Source organism: Petromyzon marinus, chromosome 50 (assembly GCF_048934315.1).
Source record: "Petromyzon marinus isolate PM22_M1 ecotype Great Lakes invasive population chromosome 50, UKy_Petmar_22M1.pri1.0, whole genome shotgun sequence".
Taxonomy (NCBI): Eukaryota; Metazoa; Chordata; class Hyperoartia; order Petromyzontiformes; family Petromyzontidae; genus Petromyzon; species Petromyzon marinus.
Genome location: NC_133716.1, coordinates 7,691,110 through 7,708,632, shown reverse-complemented (window position 1 = coordinate 7,708,632; position 17,523 = coordinate 7,691,110). Strand labels below are relative to the sequence as shown.

The following is a 17,523-nucleotide window of genomic DNA, read 5'->3' as shown; positions in this document are numbered from 1 at the left end:
TTCTCCCATCACACGTGTTTTTTTTTTACCAGGTGTGCAGCTTCTTTGTCAGAAGCGACCCGACGACAAACCATGTCTCTCAGAAAGTGGCTTATCATCACGTGCACATTTATAGCAGCCAAATGCTAAATGTGGAGGGAAAAACCGGAGGACCCGGAGAAAAATCCACGCGACCACGGGGAGAACACGCAAACTCCAAAAAAATACAGGCGTCAGGGTTGGGATCGGACCCACGGCCTCCTGTATTCCAGGCGAGGTAGTTAACATCTCGCTACTGTGGCACACTGTACCACTTTCAAAATACACCCCACCAGCTCTTTTATTACGTTTTGACAACCTTGCTCAATTCGAGGGACGTATTAACTCTGATCCATGACACATTCAATAGCGCTGTTTGTTGCTGGTCGCTTGGCATTTTGGGCAACGGAAATTTAAAAAAAAATCATACAAAATAAATGTTGTTCTTGCGTACGATGGCAACATGCTCAGGAGATGAATGCCATTTTCTGGTATGGAGCTAAATGCATGCAATAGATTGATATAAGTTTTCCAAGTAATGAATTGCCTCCCCTGCCATCAGATGAATTGTCAAGATTCGGGGGGGGGGGACATGATTCAATAACTAAATATTATTTCCACGTTTCGGTGATTGCAGCGCCTCCATTGAATACAGGGAATCACAAAAAACCCATTACGATTGTGAGTGCGGCAATCAATTGTAACTGAACAATCGATGCAGAGTAATAACATTTACGAGATTTTTTTTTTAAGACAAATTATGTTTTATCTAACATTGTTTTCTTCGGACCAATTGCCTTCGTGTTGACGTTTTGTGCAAGGGAGGCTCTGAGAGGAAGTGTAAAACAAGAATGGCATTGAAACACAAAGGGATTTGACAGCGATAAATCAAAAGGCTCTTTCCCTCGTGCCTCATTTATTTCTGCCGTTCTCCTGCTCTGGGAACTATTTGCGATTAACCTGTCAGAGCCAATCATATAATATAGATTGTCTACGCGTTATTGTGGCACCTAAACGTTCGTAATTTTTTTTTATTACTTTATATTTCCACCTCGGGAAATTCTCTGGACGTTTGTGTGAGTGAGTAACCTGAAGGTTGTTTTCACACGGTGCCGTTAGGGCGTCGCGGTGGCTAGGCGTTAACTACCTCGCCTGGTATACAGGAGGCTGTGGATTCGATCCCGACCCTGACGCCTGCTGCTGTATATTTGGAGTTTGCGTGTCTCCATCCCCGTGGTCGCGTGGATTTTCCTCCGGGTCCTCCGATTTTCCCCTCCCCGTTTAGAAACACGCGTTTCGAGGAGAGTATTTGGCTGCTAGAAATTCCCCACGTGACAAGCCACGTCGTTCTACGATCGTTTGTGGCCAGGTCACTTCTGAAAACAGAGCTTCATAGCTCAGTGGAACTTACCTGGTGAAATACGAAAATAGTCTAAACAGTTTAATGTGATCACGTGCAACTGTGTAGGTTTGCGCGCTTGTGCTATGGCTCTCCGGTGTGCTTTTGGTGTTGTATTAAGCGTTCGGACGGTACAACTTTTCACCCCACATGCTGAGAGCTTCTTCAGGCAAGCGAACACTCTATTCACATTCGGGAACTCACCACTGTACGAATATTTAAAACGCAGCATCTCAGCCGTGCTCTCCCATGGTAACAGCCCAGCTATTATTTTCTTACGCGACTCCTGGAAATTGGGCCTCCACTCGAGCGATCGCTAGACAGGCCCTCTCGAGGGTATTTGGCCTCTTCTTCTACACTGGCCACACCGCTCGGACGACGTGGAAGCGCCTACACTTTATCCCACCACGCACACCCTGACAATTGTCTGTAGCGCACCTATTTGAACTATTGGGTGGACAGAGGCCAGTAGATTGAATAAAAAAAACCGTACCCATTGTTTCAACTGAATGTTGTGGCGGTACTCTCTGGTTCTTTCGGTAAAGTCACGCGGATAGAAGAAGAAAAATAATAAAAGAACACGACGTTTCGGTCGCAACACAAGCGTCCGTCAACAGGTGAGAAATAATGATCTGCTGTTGTGGCTTTATATAGGCACGGAAGGGGGGGGGGAGATGGGGGTTTGTAGATTCTTGGCTGCAGGAGTTCACGGGCGGGGAAAAGGGGGGAGGGTTTTTGGCGTGCAGGGACGGGTGGGGGCTGGAGAAATTAGCATGTCCATGAGCTTGAATTTGTAAACGAAAACAGCACGGGTGGGTGAGTGAAAATCTACGTGACTTTACCGAAAGAACCAGAGAGTATGGATTCCTGCAGTCACGAAAGCTTCAAATCAAGATTGTTGTAGCAGTCACAGAAAATCCCATACCCGAGATCCCACGTGGCTTACAAATGTTCCGTGTAACAGTGCGTAGCGTTCCAAAATGGAACCTGACACTGCTTAATGACACGTGCCCGTTAATGGTGCAAAGAAAGCCAAGGGATGGGATGTGCCGTGAACTGGGTCACGTGCTTGTAAAATGGTGTGCACCACGCTCTCTCTGCAGACATCTCCATCATCATCAAAACTAATGTTGGTGGGAGGCCATCGAGACAAAAAAACCCCTATAAGGCCCATAATCGATCATGTGAAACCATAGCCAGTCAAACATCGTCGTCTTCAAGCTGCCATGCAAGGTCAAACAGATTATATTTGCGGCCACAATTATAATCAGAAGCAAATGTTAATACATATATGGTAGCACACACCCACAGTACAGTATCAGTTGCCTATATGAGGTTGTAAGGGTACATTTGTACTTTGTAGAAAAATTAAGTTCCGCAGAACTCTCACCTTTGTACGTTTGGGTGGGTTAGGCTCCATGAGCTCCAATTGAAAACAATTACATTTGTCTTTTTATCAAAAAAATTCCCAATTATTATCCTGACTGTGTTATTGACGTCGTGCCATCAGACGAAGAATCCATTCAGAACTCTTGCTGAGGGCCACAGAAGGAGACATCGGGGGGGGGGGGGAAATCGATTGACTTGTCTTTGTTGCGTGTGTTGATGGTCAGTGTATAATTTTATTGTGTTATTTTATTATTTTATTCTCATTCTACGTGACTTTACCGAAAGAACCAAAGAAGATATACAGCAGTCGTCCGGGTCGGGATTGAATCCACGACCTCCCGTATACCGGGCGAGGTATTTAACATCTGGCCACCGTGGCGCCCCGGTTGTACAGCGAGCGCCAAAAGAAAAGCGTCTCACCTGCACGGGCAGCACCATGAGCGCCACACAGATCATGATGACCACAAGCAGCTGGGACGGCCAGATCTTGGGCAGCACGTCGCCGAATCCCACGGTGGAGAAGGTGACGATGCAGAAGTAGAGCGACCTGAAGAGGGAAATGTTCTCGGCCGCTCTCTCCAGATGCTGGAAGCCGCAGATGCTGCTCGTGGTGGGGGAAGGGCAGGGTTGGCGACGTCCGAGGGAGTTACAGTTCGGCGCCAAGTGGCCGGTGAAGGAGGGGGCGGGGGGGCGGGGGTGACGAGAGATCAAAAAGTTCGGTTCAGAGAAAGGAAAGCGATCGAAGCGCGGGCAAGACGACGTCAGTGGTGCAAGCAGCGGGCGAGATGTAACAATATGGGAGACAATAGAAACAGCGAAAGATCGTCCCTATTAATGATTTAATTAAGCGGGTAACACCTGCTGAGCTGTGAGCAATTGTTTTGAGAAGCGACCTGACCACAAATGAGCGCTCAACGGAGTGGCTTATCACGTGGACATTTATCCCAGAAGCCAAATACTTGTCGTCATGGCCCAAAGCCGTTGATGCCACCACACTTGCCGACGCTTCGTGCCCTCGACCAAAGCCAGCAGCGACTGCACAAGAGAGGCACGTGACCTCCAAGATGCGTCCTTACAATATCCCACCATTTGGTCTCGAGGTCTTGGTCTTGGTCGCTGAACTCATTGGGCAGATTACTCCACTGTCTGTGTCTAAAACACAAACGCGTAATGCTTCAAGCATTCTTACTGCGTCTTGCACACACGGTTTAATTCACAGACGCACTTTTTGGTGAAGTGTGGTCATTTGCTTAACTCAATGGAGCGTCGCTATACCCCTACAGCATATGTGCTACCGTTATTCTGACAAAGAATAATTCGAAGTTGGCGTTGGAGTAAGCCAAATGGTAGACAGATTAACTGTTATGCATTCATGTACAGCAAATTAGATACAATGTCCCACAAAATAATGATGATACTTTAATTGCTTCTTAATTAAATGGACAAATGACTGAGCTCTATTAAGCCAAGAAAGGCTTGTATTGTGTCTTAAGATGTCTGTGAATTTGTCTTCCAAAATCGAACGCAGGCATAGCCATCCCATTTGCAAAACTACATTATGTAATCTCTCCAAGTGGTAACCACGGCTGAATAAGCATGTGAGCGAGGCAGAGAAAGCCAGTATCACCGAGGCAGGCCGCTCACTCACACCTTGGGTGCGATACCGCAGTGAGTCTATGTATACCGCAGCAATTCATATTGCGGTCACAGAAAATGCCGCTCGCCATCTTAGCGATTTGTCTTTGTGTGTGTGTGTACTTTGAACTTCTTCTGCGCTGTACGGAGCCAAACGCGCTAATCGGAGGTGCTGGGGGGTGGGGAAGGACAACAAACTAAACACAATAAGCAGTTGTAAAGAAATTTGTTTCTAATCTAGAATGCGTTTTCAATCTTTACAACGAATGTAATTTGCGAGGACTTACGTTTAGGGGCTACCCACCCCCCTCGTGTGCCATGCCGCCCTTCATAGGTGCTCGCTAACAGCACTTGCCCCAACAGCCTGTTAAGGCTATATGGGGGGGCCTTTGTCTGTGCGCAAAAATAGTAAGACGTTTATGGACACATTGATCGTTTCTGCTCAAATGGAAACTTAGGCTCGCAAAACACTCAACGAATCATTATTGTGAGAATGGATAAAAACAAGTTTATGCTAATTAGATTAATATAAATGTACTACATTTAGGCTATTGGACTGAATAAAACTGTAGAAATTACATGAAAAAAAGATTTTAAAATGACCGATTGCTGAACCAGGAAATTGTATGGAATCCTTTAAGAGTGAGTCATGATATACCTAATATATCTAATATACCGCACATATAAACATTGTTTGTATAGAAATGCAAAACGTTGTCTTCACTGTGACCAATCTCAACGCTTTAGACAAATTTAAAAATTAAGAGCGTAAAGTTAGACCGACCTCATCGCGCACACACACACACCTACCAGATCACAATATGCACCACCAACCTTTGCTTTCACATACTATACATGGGGAAAAAGTGCAATACAATTCAGTGAATATGGTATATATATAATGTGTTTCCCCATAACCGAGGGAGAAATTAGTTTACGCTTATCTCCATTGGTAGTCCCTGAGCCACATCCCTGCGGCAGAGATAAGTCTCTCCATGTGACAACAACCGTCAAGCCTCTTCCATAAGGTGGCAGTCATTGCACTTATGGATTAGCACAGAGTGCAAGTGGCTATAATTCATAGAGTTCAGCAAGCTGAAAAACAAATCAGCCTCGACAGAAACGTAACTACCTCATTGCATTGCATGGCAGCGCCTGGCTGAATATTGGTCAATTCTGAGCTGCGTCCGTGTCCCCACCAAAACGCAACGCGCGCTTCCCACCACCACCACCACCACCTCCTCCTGTGCGTCATGAGTGACTCACAATGTGAACATGAGGCAGAACAGTGTGCAGATCAGGATGAGCACCTGGTTAAACATTGCTGACTGCGTCCTCTGGATGGCTCTGTGCAGGTCATTCTGTGGGGACAAGGACGAGGGTGGAGAAGGAGGAAGACGAGAAAGAGGGGAGGAGAGGACACGGTGTGACTGTGTAGATCTAGGCGGTTATGCTGTCTAGCTTGCAAACGTGTTTTCAGGTTGTATAGAGCTTTCTATGAGTACTTTAGAATTGTATTCTTCTCCCAGACGGGGTGGATACACCATATCGGCTGGCACACATCTGGCAACGCTGTATAATCGAGTGAGAAAGTGACTGAACTAAATTTTTATTTATTTTATTTTACCAGGCAAGGCCCATTGAGCTATCGAGCTATTTTTCAGAAGCGACCTGACAACAAATGATTGCCCAAATAAGTGGCTCATCGTGTGGAAATCTGTAGCAGCCAAACACTCTAAACGCACGTTTCTAAATGTGGAGGGAGAATTGGAGGATACGGATAAAAATCCACGCGACCATGGGGAGAGAGAGCATGCAAACTCCAAATATACAGGAGTGAGGGTCACGAGCTCCTATACACCTTGGCGAGGGAGTTAACTTCTCGCCACCACAGCGCCAAAGTGAGCTGCTCAGACCAGTGAAGGAAGAAGTCCCGAGCACGTGCAGAAAAGAAACGCCGGACCTCGTGGCGAACGGCACGCGGCACTAACCGAACACACGAGACGGGGAGCTATGAGAGGGCGGGCACCGATGGCAGTGGTTGAACCTTTCGACTACGTAAACGCACCTCGCTTGCCCTTGGTCATGAGCAAAACAAAAATATAAATCGATGGCATTTTGCCGATTTTGGGAATCGCACGTTGCACCCCTTGGATGGCAGGTTATTGCGGAGTGCAAATTGTGCGGGAGAACGCGGCGGTGGAAAAAAATAACTCGGGTAAATTTGGCCGTGGAGAACGATCGCATTAAATCTCGTAGGCGGTGTTAATGAGGGTTGGGGAGCATGCAAGTGGTCGTGGTAATTGTTCTTTTTTTTTGTATTGCTGAGTCCATCTATTGAAAACTTGTGAGCATGAATCACAATACAATAATACACTTTGGAATTAACAGAGCATTCCGGTTTGATTCCGGCAGGCCCGGACCCGATTATTGCCCTGGGTGCGTTAACCAGAGAATGAGTGTCGTTCACAGTGGATGTTAAATATCCTGTGACATCATTCGAAATGAGTAGGCCGTTGTGTGCCAGCCTCGTGGTTCAAATTCTAAATAACGACCCGCAACTTGGATTACACAAATCAATCGCGTGTGTATGAATGTTGAACTTCTTTCGCACCATACGTAGCCAACCGTGCGAATCGGAGGTGCTGGCAGACTAATGCCCAATTGCATGCCAGTGCCTAGTCGCCTTGTACCCCATGAGGACAGCTACCACTGGGGGTGCCCTGAAAATGTTTGGATTTAGATGCGATGAGCTCATTGGATTCCTCCTGCAGTTTAAATATTCTGATTGTGGTATAGTCTAACTGCTTACGTACATCTACGCTTAGACATTAAGTAACTTTCTGCACGGGGGATATATGCAGGTATCTCATCACACTGAGATGAGGCTGGTAAGTGTTGAGCTATGAAATCATACATTTTTCGCTTGGAAGAATACAATACCGTGCTTGCCGAACACAGCAATCAGTGGCGTGTGAAGAAGCAAACAGCAACTTAAGGAGGGAGAACGTTGCTGTGAAACTGCAGAAACAAACAATGACGATGGAAATATGCTGCACCCAGAGCAACCACGCGTGAGTGTGTCCATGCACTTGGGTGGGCAGTGGTGGCACAGTGGTTAGCGCGCTCCGCTATGAACGCGGCAACACGAGTTCGATTCCCGCTCACGGCCAACAACTCGTGAAAATGTTGTCAACCGGTCCTTGGCCTCCCCTCGGTCGACTCAGCCTCAAATGAAAACCTGGTGTGGTGTGTAAGCATCGCCACTGGGGAGACAAAGGCGGTCGGGCGTGGTTCTGGCCATACACCCCCTTTGTGTACCGTGCTGGCCTTCATAGGTGCTCGCTAACAGCACTTGCACTAACAGTCTGTCAAAGGCTTCATGGGGGATCTTTGTGATTTTATGGATGAGAGTTACCGCCATGGTACAATATATTGTACGGTATGAGGCCCACAGTAATCGTGTACTGTCCGAGTTGCACAATCTCGTGAAATAGTGATTACATTTTGCTCCTTTGATATTGCTTAAATTTTTTATTGCGTAACTAAATATTCGCATACATATTTTTTTGAAATATCAAATGTGCATAATTAGATTTCTACATCTGTGGATATTGCCCATTGAAGTTTTTAAGTGCAAGCGGTCTCGGGGAGCAGTTGACGGCATGGTGGTTATGTAATCCGTCTTTTATAACTGAATGGACACGCATTACTGAGTTGTAGCATGCCATAAGGAAGACTATGGCTGGCTTTTGTTGAGGAAACTGAGGTTAAAACACTTTTGAAGTAATTGTTTATGTCTCTGGAAGTACAAAAAAATACTCTAAAAATGCTAGACGTAATTAGAGTGAAAACATGATATCACGCAGGCAGCAGGGGACATGAATATAGTTTACCCACATTATAATTGGAACTGTATGCGTGTGTCTCCATGTCTCTGTGTGTGTCGCTGTGTCTGTGTATGTCTGTGTGTATCTTTGTCTCTCTGTGAGAGTGTATTCTTATCAGTGGGTGTCTGTGTGTCTCTGTCGCTGTGTGTTTCTCCGTGTGTGTGTCTCTGGCACAAGCGTCGTGGTGATATCACCGCCACTTAGTGGCGAATGGCGGTTGTTGTTGTTGTGTCTCTGTGTGAGTCTCCATCTCTATGTGTGTCTGTGTGAGTCTCCATGAACTTGACCCGTGGTATATATAAATCTAAGGTGTGATCATCTGTGTTGTATTGGGCTTTTACTCGAAAAACTTACGGAAAAATCTCCGTGAAATCGAACATCATTTCGCATCATGGAAACAACGTCGTGGCAATCTTAGCGTTTTTATTTCTGAATTTATTTCGTCGTGCGCTGATGCATGAGGGCATCACGAACGAACACTCACTATTAGGTTCTGAAGGGCAATCTTCGCCAGCCAGCAGTTGAGAAAAACTGGGATGAAAATGTTCCGAAGGTTTGCCCAAAAAATCTGCAAAGATAAAAAAAAATCAAAAGCGTGACGTTCAAACGCTCGGCGGACGTAATGAAGCGCTGCGATTATGTTGCCTGTCATCGCATAACCTGGGCTAGGTGGCCAGCAGAGGGCTGTGTGCCAAAATCAACCGTTGTATTGTACTGTGTTGCAATGCCATTGCTCCCCGTATTCAACCAGCACTCACCAGCTTTGGTGAAGTACTGAACTATTTTTTTTTTTTTACCAGGTAAGGCCCACTGAGCGATACAGATCTACTTACAGAAGCGACCTTGCCACCATCGCAAATAATAGCTCGACCAAAGTGGATTCTCACGTGCAAATGTAGAGCAGCAGCCACATACTCTTCACACATGTTGATTTCGATTTTAAATGTGGAGGGAAGTAAACGGAGAACCCGGAGAGAAAGCCATGCGACCACGAGGAGAGCGACGTGTAAACCTGCACAGTGTGGTGAGGCCCTCATCCAGCGGTGGGTTGACCAAAAAAGGGGTTGCTCTCCAAGTGAAACAAACTTTAAGATGTCAGGAGCATTTTGGTCTTCGGGCCTTCAAATGCCGAGCACATGGACATCTCCTAACTTCACCACCCACCTTGTAGGGACTGAGTCTTTGTGCTGCAGTGAACCACTGATTATGCCGATTAGATGTACTAATGTCTGGTATGGCTGTTGCTCTCACAATTGCATCCAATAAAAAAAACACGTGAACCGCTGCTTATGTCGAGTATAGCCAGTAACCGATACACAACACAGGTACCCAAAAGTCATGAACTGATGAAGGCCAAATTGCCACTGTAGGTGGGCAGCCACAGCTGAGACACATCAAGCTAAACCAACTGAATTCCGAAATTGGCAATTTCCACTTCACTTTGTTAAACACGCATTTTATCGGACACTTACGAAGCATTTTATAACTCTCATCTCGCCAGGACACGGTGAATGATGGGCTGAGTTTAACCCAATTTAAGCTTTGCAACTGCAACATTTTGTGAGAGTCATTGCTCCGTTACATCACCACCCTGCCAGATTTGTTTTAAATATATAAAGTAGCCGATGATAGCCGCATCATGGATGGGTACATTCAGTGCTTAATATCAACCCGGAAAAGGGTCTGGAGCACTGTTCCAGGAATTATTTTGTCACATCACATCCATCTTGCCTTTTTTGTCCTCGTAATTTTTTTTCTAATACTGTTCATATTGAGTATAGGAAACAGGGGAAGGAGACATTACAAAGGAGACATTACAGCTGCTCCTGACGCAGTTATCTCCTTTGACCACCTGAATGTGAAATTGTAGTTGTTGTTCCGCATCTATATCGGCCGTACAAAAGAAGAAAGAACGTGGGGTCAAATAATGCAGGATTCGTTTGGATAGGCCTACCTTGTACCCTAGTGGGGGTCCGGACCATTCCCGCAAACTACCACAAATGTACACAAAGCACCACGAACGACCGCAAGTTTACCCCAAACGACGACAACACACCACGTACGACCGCATATTTACCGGTCCATTTACCATAAATACCGCACATTTGCAGCAAAGTACCTCAAAGGGCCCCCCAATCCACCCCCCCCCCAGATTCCCACCCTCTCGTGCACTCTTCCAAAGCCCCCCCTTCACTCCCGTGGTCCCCGTGCCCCACCCATGGAGCCAGCCTCCTGAGTTGATCCCTCCCATGCACCCTCATGTTCCCCGTGCCACGATGAAACGCGCGTTCTGATTGGCTGCAGCGCATTCTAATATTGGCTCCACTGCATTCTGATTGGCTGCAGCGCATTCTGATTGGCTACAACGCGTTCTGATTGGCTGCAGGGGATTCAGATTGACTGCTGCGCCTTCTGATTGTCTGCAGCGCATTCTGAAGGGCTGCAGCGCACGCCCTGATTGGCTGCAGTGCGTTCTGATTGGCTGCCACGTATTCTGATTGGCTGCAGGGGATTCTGATTGGCTGTAGGGTTGGGGGGGGCTATGACAACCCAATATGCGGGACTTTGCAGTAGTTTGCGGTACTCTGTGGTAATTAGTAGTAGTGCCCGGCTCTGATAAACCCGACTCCAAGCCAACTTTGGCATCTCGGAAATATGAAGCCTTGCATAGTATACTCTATACTCTTTGGGTCTTTCGGTAAGGCCATGTAGATAGAAACATTATACAAATAATACAAAATATCACGACGTTTCAAACGCAGCACAAGCAATCGTCATCAGGTGAAAAAATACAGCAGGAGAACTGCTGAGGCAGTAAAAATATATAATATATAAAATAGTTATATTTTTCCTGCCTCAGAAGTTCTCCTTCTGTATTGTTTCGATTGCAACACAGCAGAACTGCTGAGGCAGGAAAAATATAACTATTTTATGTATTATATATTTTTCCTGCCTCAACAGTTCTCCTGCTTTATTTTTCCACCTGATGACGATTGCTTGTGTTGCGATCGAAACGTCGTGACATTTTTATTTTTCAATCATTTTTATATCTACGTGGCTTCACCGAAAGACCCAAAGAGCACGAATTCCTGCAATCAGGAAAGCTTTAAGTCTTGCATAGTATGTTCGTGTCCGTGGTCTTGCCACACGTACCGTGATGATGAATGGGACGGAGGTCGTGAGCTCCAGGATGAATGAGATGTGAAGGATTTGCTCCCAGATGTTTCCCTGGTCAAGTTCACAATTTTTTGGTCAGAATGTCAGAGGTCATACAGAAAAGCCATTCATTGATTTATTGAAACTAAGACAAAATTCAAGATTATCTCATTGTTTTCCTCGCTAACCTGAGCTGTCATTTTAAATCACGCATACAACCGTCAATTTAACTGGCATTGGCTGATATGTCAATTACATTCACTTATTTTTTTTCCTATTCGTAAACAAGAAAACACATTCATATACACTTTCTATATACACACCCAGGGGGTTGACACTGACAAATAACGAAATGTTATAACAATGACACACATTCATCGCTATACGTTTCAACTCAGTGACCGTGAAAATTATGGAATGTATTATTTGATAACCTCTAAAGTATGGGGTATATCATTAAGTATGGGTGCCTAACAATGGAAATTTACGTAATATAGCATACAGAAAAAGGTTTGATGTACTGTATAGTCATTTCCAAACACATCAACTGATTATGCAAGTCTCAAATTTAGTTTATACAGGAAACTACAGCCAAGTGGGAAGGCAGCCGAAATCGGCGATAGCAATTGCCAGAGCTCTGTGGTCCTGTATTTGGATGTTTGGCTAACTCCATTCAAAGCGTCTTCCTGCACAAGCAGGCAATGATTTGACACTCATTGCTATTCTGTTTCTGGAATTTCAACATTTCCATGGTAGAGGCCAAGGCACTCCATGGGGAATGATTGCAGTTTATTTCCCACAAGGTAAGTACCCATTTTACCAACCTCGGAGGGATGATGGAATAAAGTACATTTCCGACCGAGATTTGAAACTCACAGATGTGTGTAAAAACGTTCTAATGACGGTGTCAACTACTCTGCTCAATGCCGACACCATTGTATAGCTTTTAAAAAGAATGCTTTAAAGTGACTTTGAAAGCTGGGAAATGTGCAGCGTCATTTGGCATTCATGATAATTAGACAGATGTTGCATCCAGACCATTAGCGTTGCCACGAACACGACTAATGAAGGGACCTTAAATAGAAAAATAATATCATCTCTGCTTCAAAGCGTTTGGGTGCAGTGTGAGTGTAAGCTATGTGGCTACTTACTAATATTTTTATTTTACCAGGTGAGGCCCACTGAGCTATACAGCTCTTTTTCAGAAGCGACCTGGCCACAAATTATGTGGAAATGTATAGGAGCCAAATACTCTAAACGCGTGATTATGTGGAGGGAAAAACCGGAGGACCCAGAGAAAAATCCACAAAACTGCGGGGAGAACATGCAAACTCCCAATATACAAGCGTCAGGGTCGGGATGGAACCCACTACCTGCTGTATGCCAGGCGAGGTAGTTAACATCTCATAGCCACCGTGACAGCCCACTTGTCCTCTTTGCACCGCACGCCAATCAGTGGCTACACCGTCATGCATGGCTTCTTAATGGGCCTCATAATTGCGGGCCGCAGCGAAGGTAATAAGCTCTGACGACAATGTTTGGCCGCAGTAATTGCTGATGTAAATGCGTGTCCGATGGCTGTGCCGTGCAAGGGCGCGGGGAGAGTGTGGAGGTCAGATAACCTTGTCCGGACCGATCGTCAATAGGGCCATGACGTCTGAGCTTTGGCTGTGATCATTTCCGTGTTTTATTTCCTCTATTTTTATTTTTACCCCATTGAGCTATTGGCGTCACGAGAAGAAAAATATAATTCCAAACCAAGAGTTTCAGTGAATGATGAGAAAACCCATCAATACCAGAGGAGAATGCATACTGGTTGGACACTTAATAGATTTAACAATAGGCAAAGGTCTGTTACTCACAAACAGCAGGAAGACACGACTCCCATCATCCCTTGCATGCATGTCCCGTGACCGCCACATCGCATGTATAGTACAATGCTCTCAGAATCCTTTTTGGTCAAATTGGAGAGAGGTTTTTTTTGTCTCGATCTTTTCTTGGTATTTGTTTTGCCAATTTTTTTTCCAGTTGTGCTCTCAGCATCATGTTACGAAATAAATTATCCATTCCATGTCACAGAGCAATATTCCCTGTGGGTCAGCAAGCAGCCAGAGAATATATTTTTCTTTTACGTGGGTTTTCTTTCCGAAAATCCTGCAAGTGGATTCTTTTTTTTTGCCTTTACACAGTAAAAGTATGGCCACACCGCCTCCATGACCAACACGGTGTGGAGCGACCTTCATCCAGCAGTGCATTTGCAACGTGCTGTACACGTACATAAAGCAGCCGGAGCATTGTGTACGTGTACATTTGCAACGGCAGGAAACTGATGTTTTTTTATTCTTCTTAAACCTCATAGCTGGAATATGCCAAAGCAAGCGCAAACAAATATTAGTTGTGATGTCTACGTATGTTTTACAATCATTGGTGACTGGGGCTGACAATCGACTCACTATACTTGAGAACTCGGTGTAATCACAGGGAGATGACATCCGAATCTGAATGCAGGACCTCAGCAGTGCCAGTTCGGCACTGTGACCTCTTCATAATAAAGGTTTTTGGGTTAGATCGCATTATTTATAAATGTGTCGTAACCCTCCACCACCCGACACGGCCAATCAGCAAAAAAGTGTCACGTTGACAAAAGACAATTAGTTCACTACTTTAGCCCACCGATTAACTGTTTATATGGCGGATGCTATATTGGACAGATGGTACGTAACATCAGCATAAGACTAAAAGAACACCAAAGAAATATTAAATTATCTCAAACACAACTGTCGGCAGTGGCAGAACATGCTTGTCAACAAGGACACTCAATTGATTTTGATAACGTTGACGTGTTATGTAAAACTAATTATTACTGGCAAAGACTAATTAGAGAATCCATTGAAATTGAGAGAAATAGAAATAACTTTAATCGCTCTGACAGCTACAGGCTTAGTGCGGCTTGGAAGCGTATTATTAAATAATACAAAACTACAATTCCTTATAGGGGAAACACATACTAATAAACGGATTACTAATGTAGCATATAATCACAATAACAAACATTACAACTAATTACTAATCTACAACTCATTACTAATCATAACCATTGACTGATTACCAATCGCTTATATAATTACAATACCCCCCCCCTCCGCCTCAAATCACTGCACCTGAATGAGTTAAATGATTACGTCACCCTGCTGCTCTATTTAAGAGCGGGAGCAAGTGAGGGCTTTACCATTCTGGCGAATTGCCCGATGATGCTGGATGTAATAACCAGCGAAACGTCGTATTCAAACTGTAAATGTTGTGGATTCACTCTTCAACACACCGGTGAGATAAAGTACTGAACTAATTATCTTTTGTCAACGTGACACTTTTTTGCTGATTGGCCATGTCGGGTGGTGGAGGGTTACGACACATTTATAAATAACGCGATCTAACCCAAAAACCTTTATTATGAATAATATTGGTCGCGAAAGCCTACGTGTTAAACTGTGACCTGTGTTATATATTTATTTCTGGTGGCATAAACTTACCGAGCTGATTCGACACGAGCTTCTCCGCTGCCTTTTAGCAGCAGCAATCCCCTGGATAAGACGACTATATATAAACACTCTCCTCCCGTGAGCTGAGATTTGAATGAACCCTACAACGTATGAGTTTTAGGCACGTAAGCCGCAATCCCGTGACTGTAGATTCAAAAGATAACATTGTTGTGCCAGACTTATAGGGGACCCTGCCCTCTACCAAGCTCGCTTGATCCCAGTGCCAAATCTAAAACAAATCAAAATGGATTTTGCAGATGACAGTTTGTATATTGGCACGTGCACAATTTTTCAGAGAGATTTAAAATGGTATAATACATTTTTGTGATTATTAACAATAGGGCCACAAATGAATGGTCAAAGATAGTGGCATAATGAAAAGGATTCAGCTGGCGTGTATGTGTATTTATGATTCACTATCTTGTGCCCCTTTTGTTTGGTTCTCCTGCTTTGCGCGCTTTCAAATGCGCTTCTGCGGCCGTCTGGAACGCTCTTCCCTTCGGATATTAGGAAGCCACTGGAGCCATGCACTTTGAAATCATCTCGATTGTTATCCTTCGGCCCCCGCACACTTCCGATTAGCACGGTTGCCTACGTACTGTGGTGCGAAAGAAGTTCAACATACAGGCAGCCCTGCAAATCCTTTCTCACGACCTTCACTACTACAGGCCCTGAAGATACCCACCAGAGAGGGGCTCTATTCAGCTACCTCTCTCGTGGGGGCCATTTTCCAGCAGTGGCGTGCGCAAGAAAATGCAGGGCTGCACCTTTATTTCCCTTCATCTGGTTCGTGTAAAATGTTAAGATAAGCATGAACTGACCCTGCAACCTTCCTGCTTTGCAATGAACCTTCTAACTTGTTAAAGGCCACTGAAAATTAACATACTTTTTGGATTCCTGCATTATGAATATATTCTACTTCGAGTTACATGTTTGCTTAACGTCACTCCGATCAAGTCACATCCGGAGAGTATTAGGATTGTCAGCGTGACACACTGCTAAGCGCACACCTTGTAATTGAGGTACATTAGAAGCAGAGTCTCCGTGAAGCTGATGATAGCCAGGAACACCTAGTGAAAAAAATACAGAATCGTAGTGAGAAAGTGGATAAAGACAAAGACCCCCCATATAGCCTTAACAGACATATGGGGCAAGTGTTGTCAGCGAGCACTTATGAAGGCCGGAACGGTACATGAGGGGGTTGGCTACGCACAGTCCGGAAGAAGCTCAACATCGTACATACAATTGCCAATGCTGATTAGCAAACTTCGAAAAAAACTGAAAAAAACATATTTAATGAAAAATAAACATGAACAATAACAAGCGTTTAAAACGTGATGTTGTAACAATGCCAATGAGAATATGGAGGTGCCTTACCTGACAGGCCCATAGCGGAGTACTTCTGTTGACCCATATAATGGATGTCCTATACAGCAACACATCGTAAAACAGGAGCACAACGTGAATTCAATTTTAATATTATCCCACGAAGGTTGAAAGCGTTCAAGCATCAGCTCTGTCCACCGCTCCGTCTATAACACGGGGGTCACAATAACTCTTGCAATGATGGTCCAATGTGAGTGGAACATTAATACGTAATGTACGGTAGTTGTGTTGCTATAAGAGACTCATCATACAAAGACATGTATCAAACATGGTTGCCCAAAATGTGTGAGACCGCACGGGAGCGATTTGCAAATTTGAAAATATATTTTACCCTGGCAATTTACCCAATGGCTTTTGTACCGCAAGTCCGCAAACAAAACACCCATTGGAAAGCATTGCATTAATGCGAATGGTTTTCCGTGATTTGTTTACAAGATCCTTTTTTTCCAGAAAACAAAAAAAAGCACATTATCATCATTTGGAGGCGCACCTCCGTTTACGCACGATGCAAAAGACGTTCAACGTACATTCAATGTACATACATACATTTGCACGGGCGCCTGAGATAGTAACTGAACGAAATTCTTAACATTACACGGCGCTTTGTCACTCCACTGCTGGATAAAGACCTCCCAATGCTGTCGTGGTCATGAGGGTTATTTGACCAAGCCTCATCGCGTCGCTTGCTGTGCGTGGGTGAAGGTGAGTTGCTGTGTGTGGGTGAAGGTGAGTTGTTGTGTGTGGGTGAAGGTGAGTTGCTGTGTGTGGGTGAAGATGAGTTGCTGTGTGTGGGTGAAGATGGGTTGGTGTGTGTGGGTGAAGGTGAGTTGCTGTGTGTGGGTGAAGGTGAGTTGCTATGCATGGGTGAAGGTGAGTTGTTGTGTGTGGGTGAAGGTGAGTTGCTGTGTGTGGGTGAAGGTGGGTTGGTGTGTGTGGGTGAAAGTGAGTTGGTGTGTGTGGGTGAAGGTGAGTTGCTGTGTGTGGGTGAAGGTGGGTTGGTGTGTGTGGGTGAAGGTGAGTTGGTGTGTGTGGGTGAAGGTGAGTTGCTGTGCGTGGGTGAAGGTGAGTTGTTGTGTGGGTCAAGGTGGGTTGCTGTGTGTGGGTGAAGGTG

At 45.0% G+C, this 17,523-nt stretch overlaps 1 protein-coding gene across 5 annotated transcripts in view; it reads right to left on the bottom strand.

Annotated features, from left to right (window-relative positions):
• LOC116953115 (potassium channel subfamily T member 2) overlaps positions 1–17,523 on the bottom strand; it is a 224,074-nt gene that overhangs the window by 63,524 nt on the left and 143,027 nt on the right. For all 5 annotated transcript variants that reach the window (XM_032972962.2, XM_032972966.2, XM_032972965.2 and 2 more), the window contains 6 exons: positions 16,404–16,452; positions 16,037–16,096; positions 11,485–11,559; positions 8,816–8,899; positions 5,708–5,802; positions 3,227–3,407 (listed from right to left, as the gene is read on the bottom strand). In XM_032972962.2, coding sequence (XP_032828853.2) covers positions 3,227–3,407; positions 5,708–5,802; positions 8,816–8,899; positions 11,485–11,559; positions 16,037–16,096; positions 16,404–16,452 — 544 coding nt within the window. The remainder of the gene's footprint in view (positions 1–3,226; positions 3,408–5,707; positions 5,803–8,815; positions 8,900–11,484; positions 11,560–16,036; positions 16,097–16,403; positions 16,453–17,523) is intronic.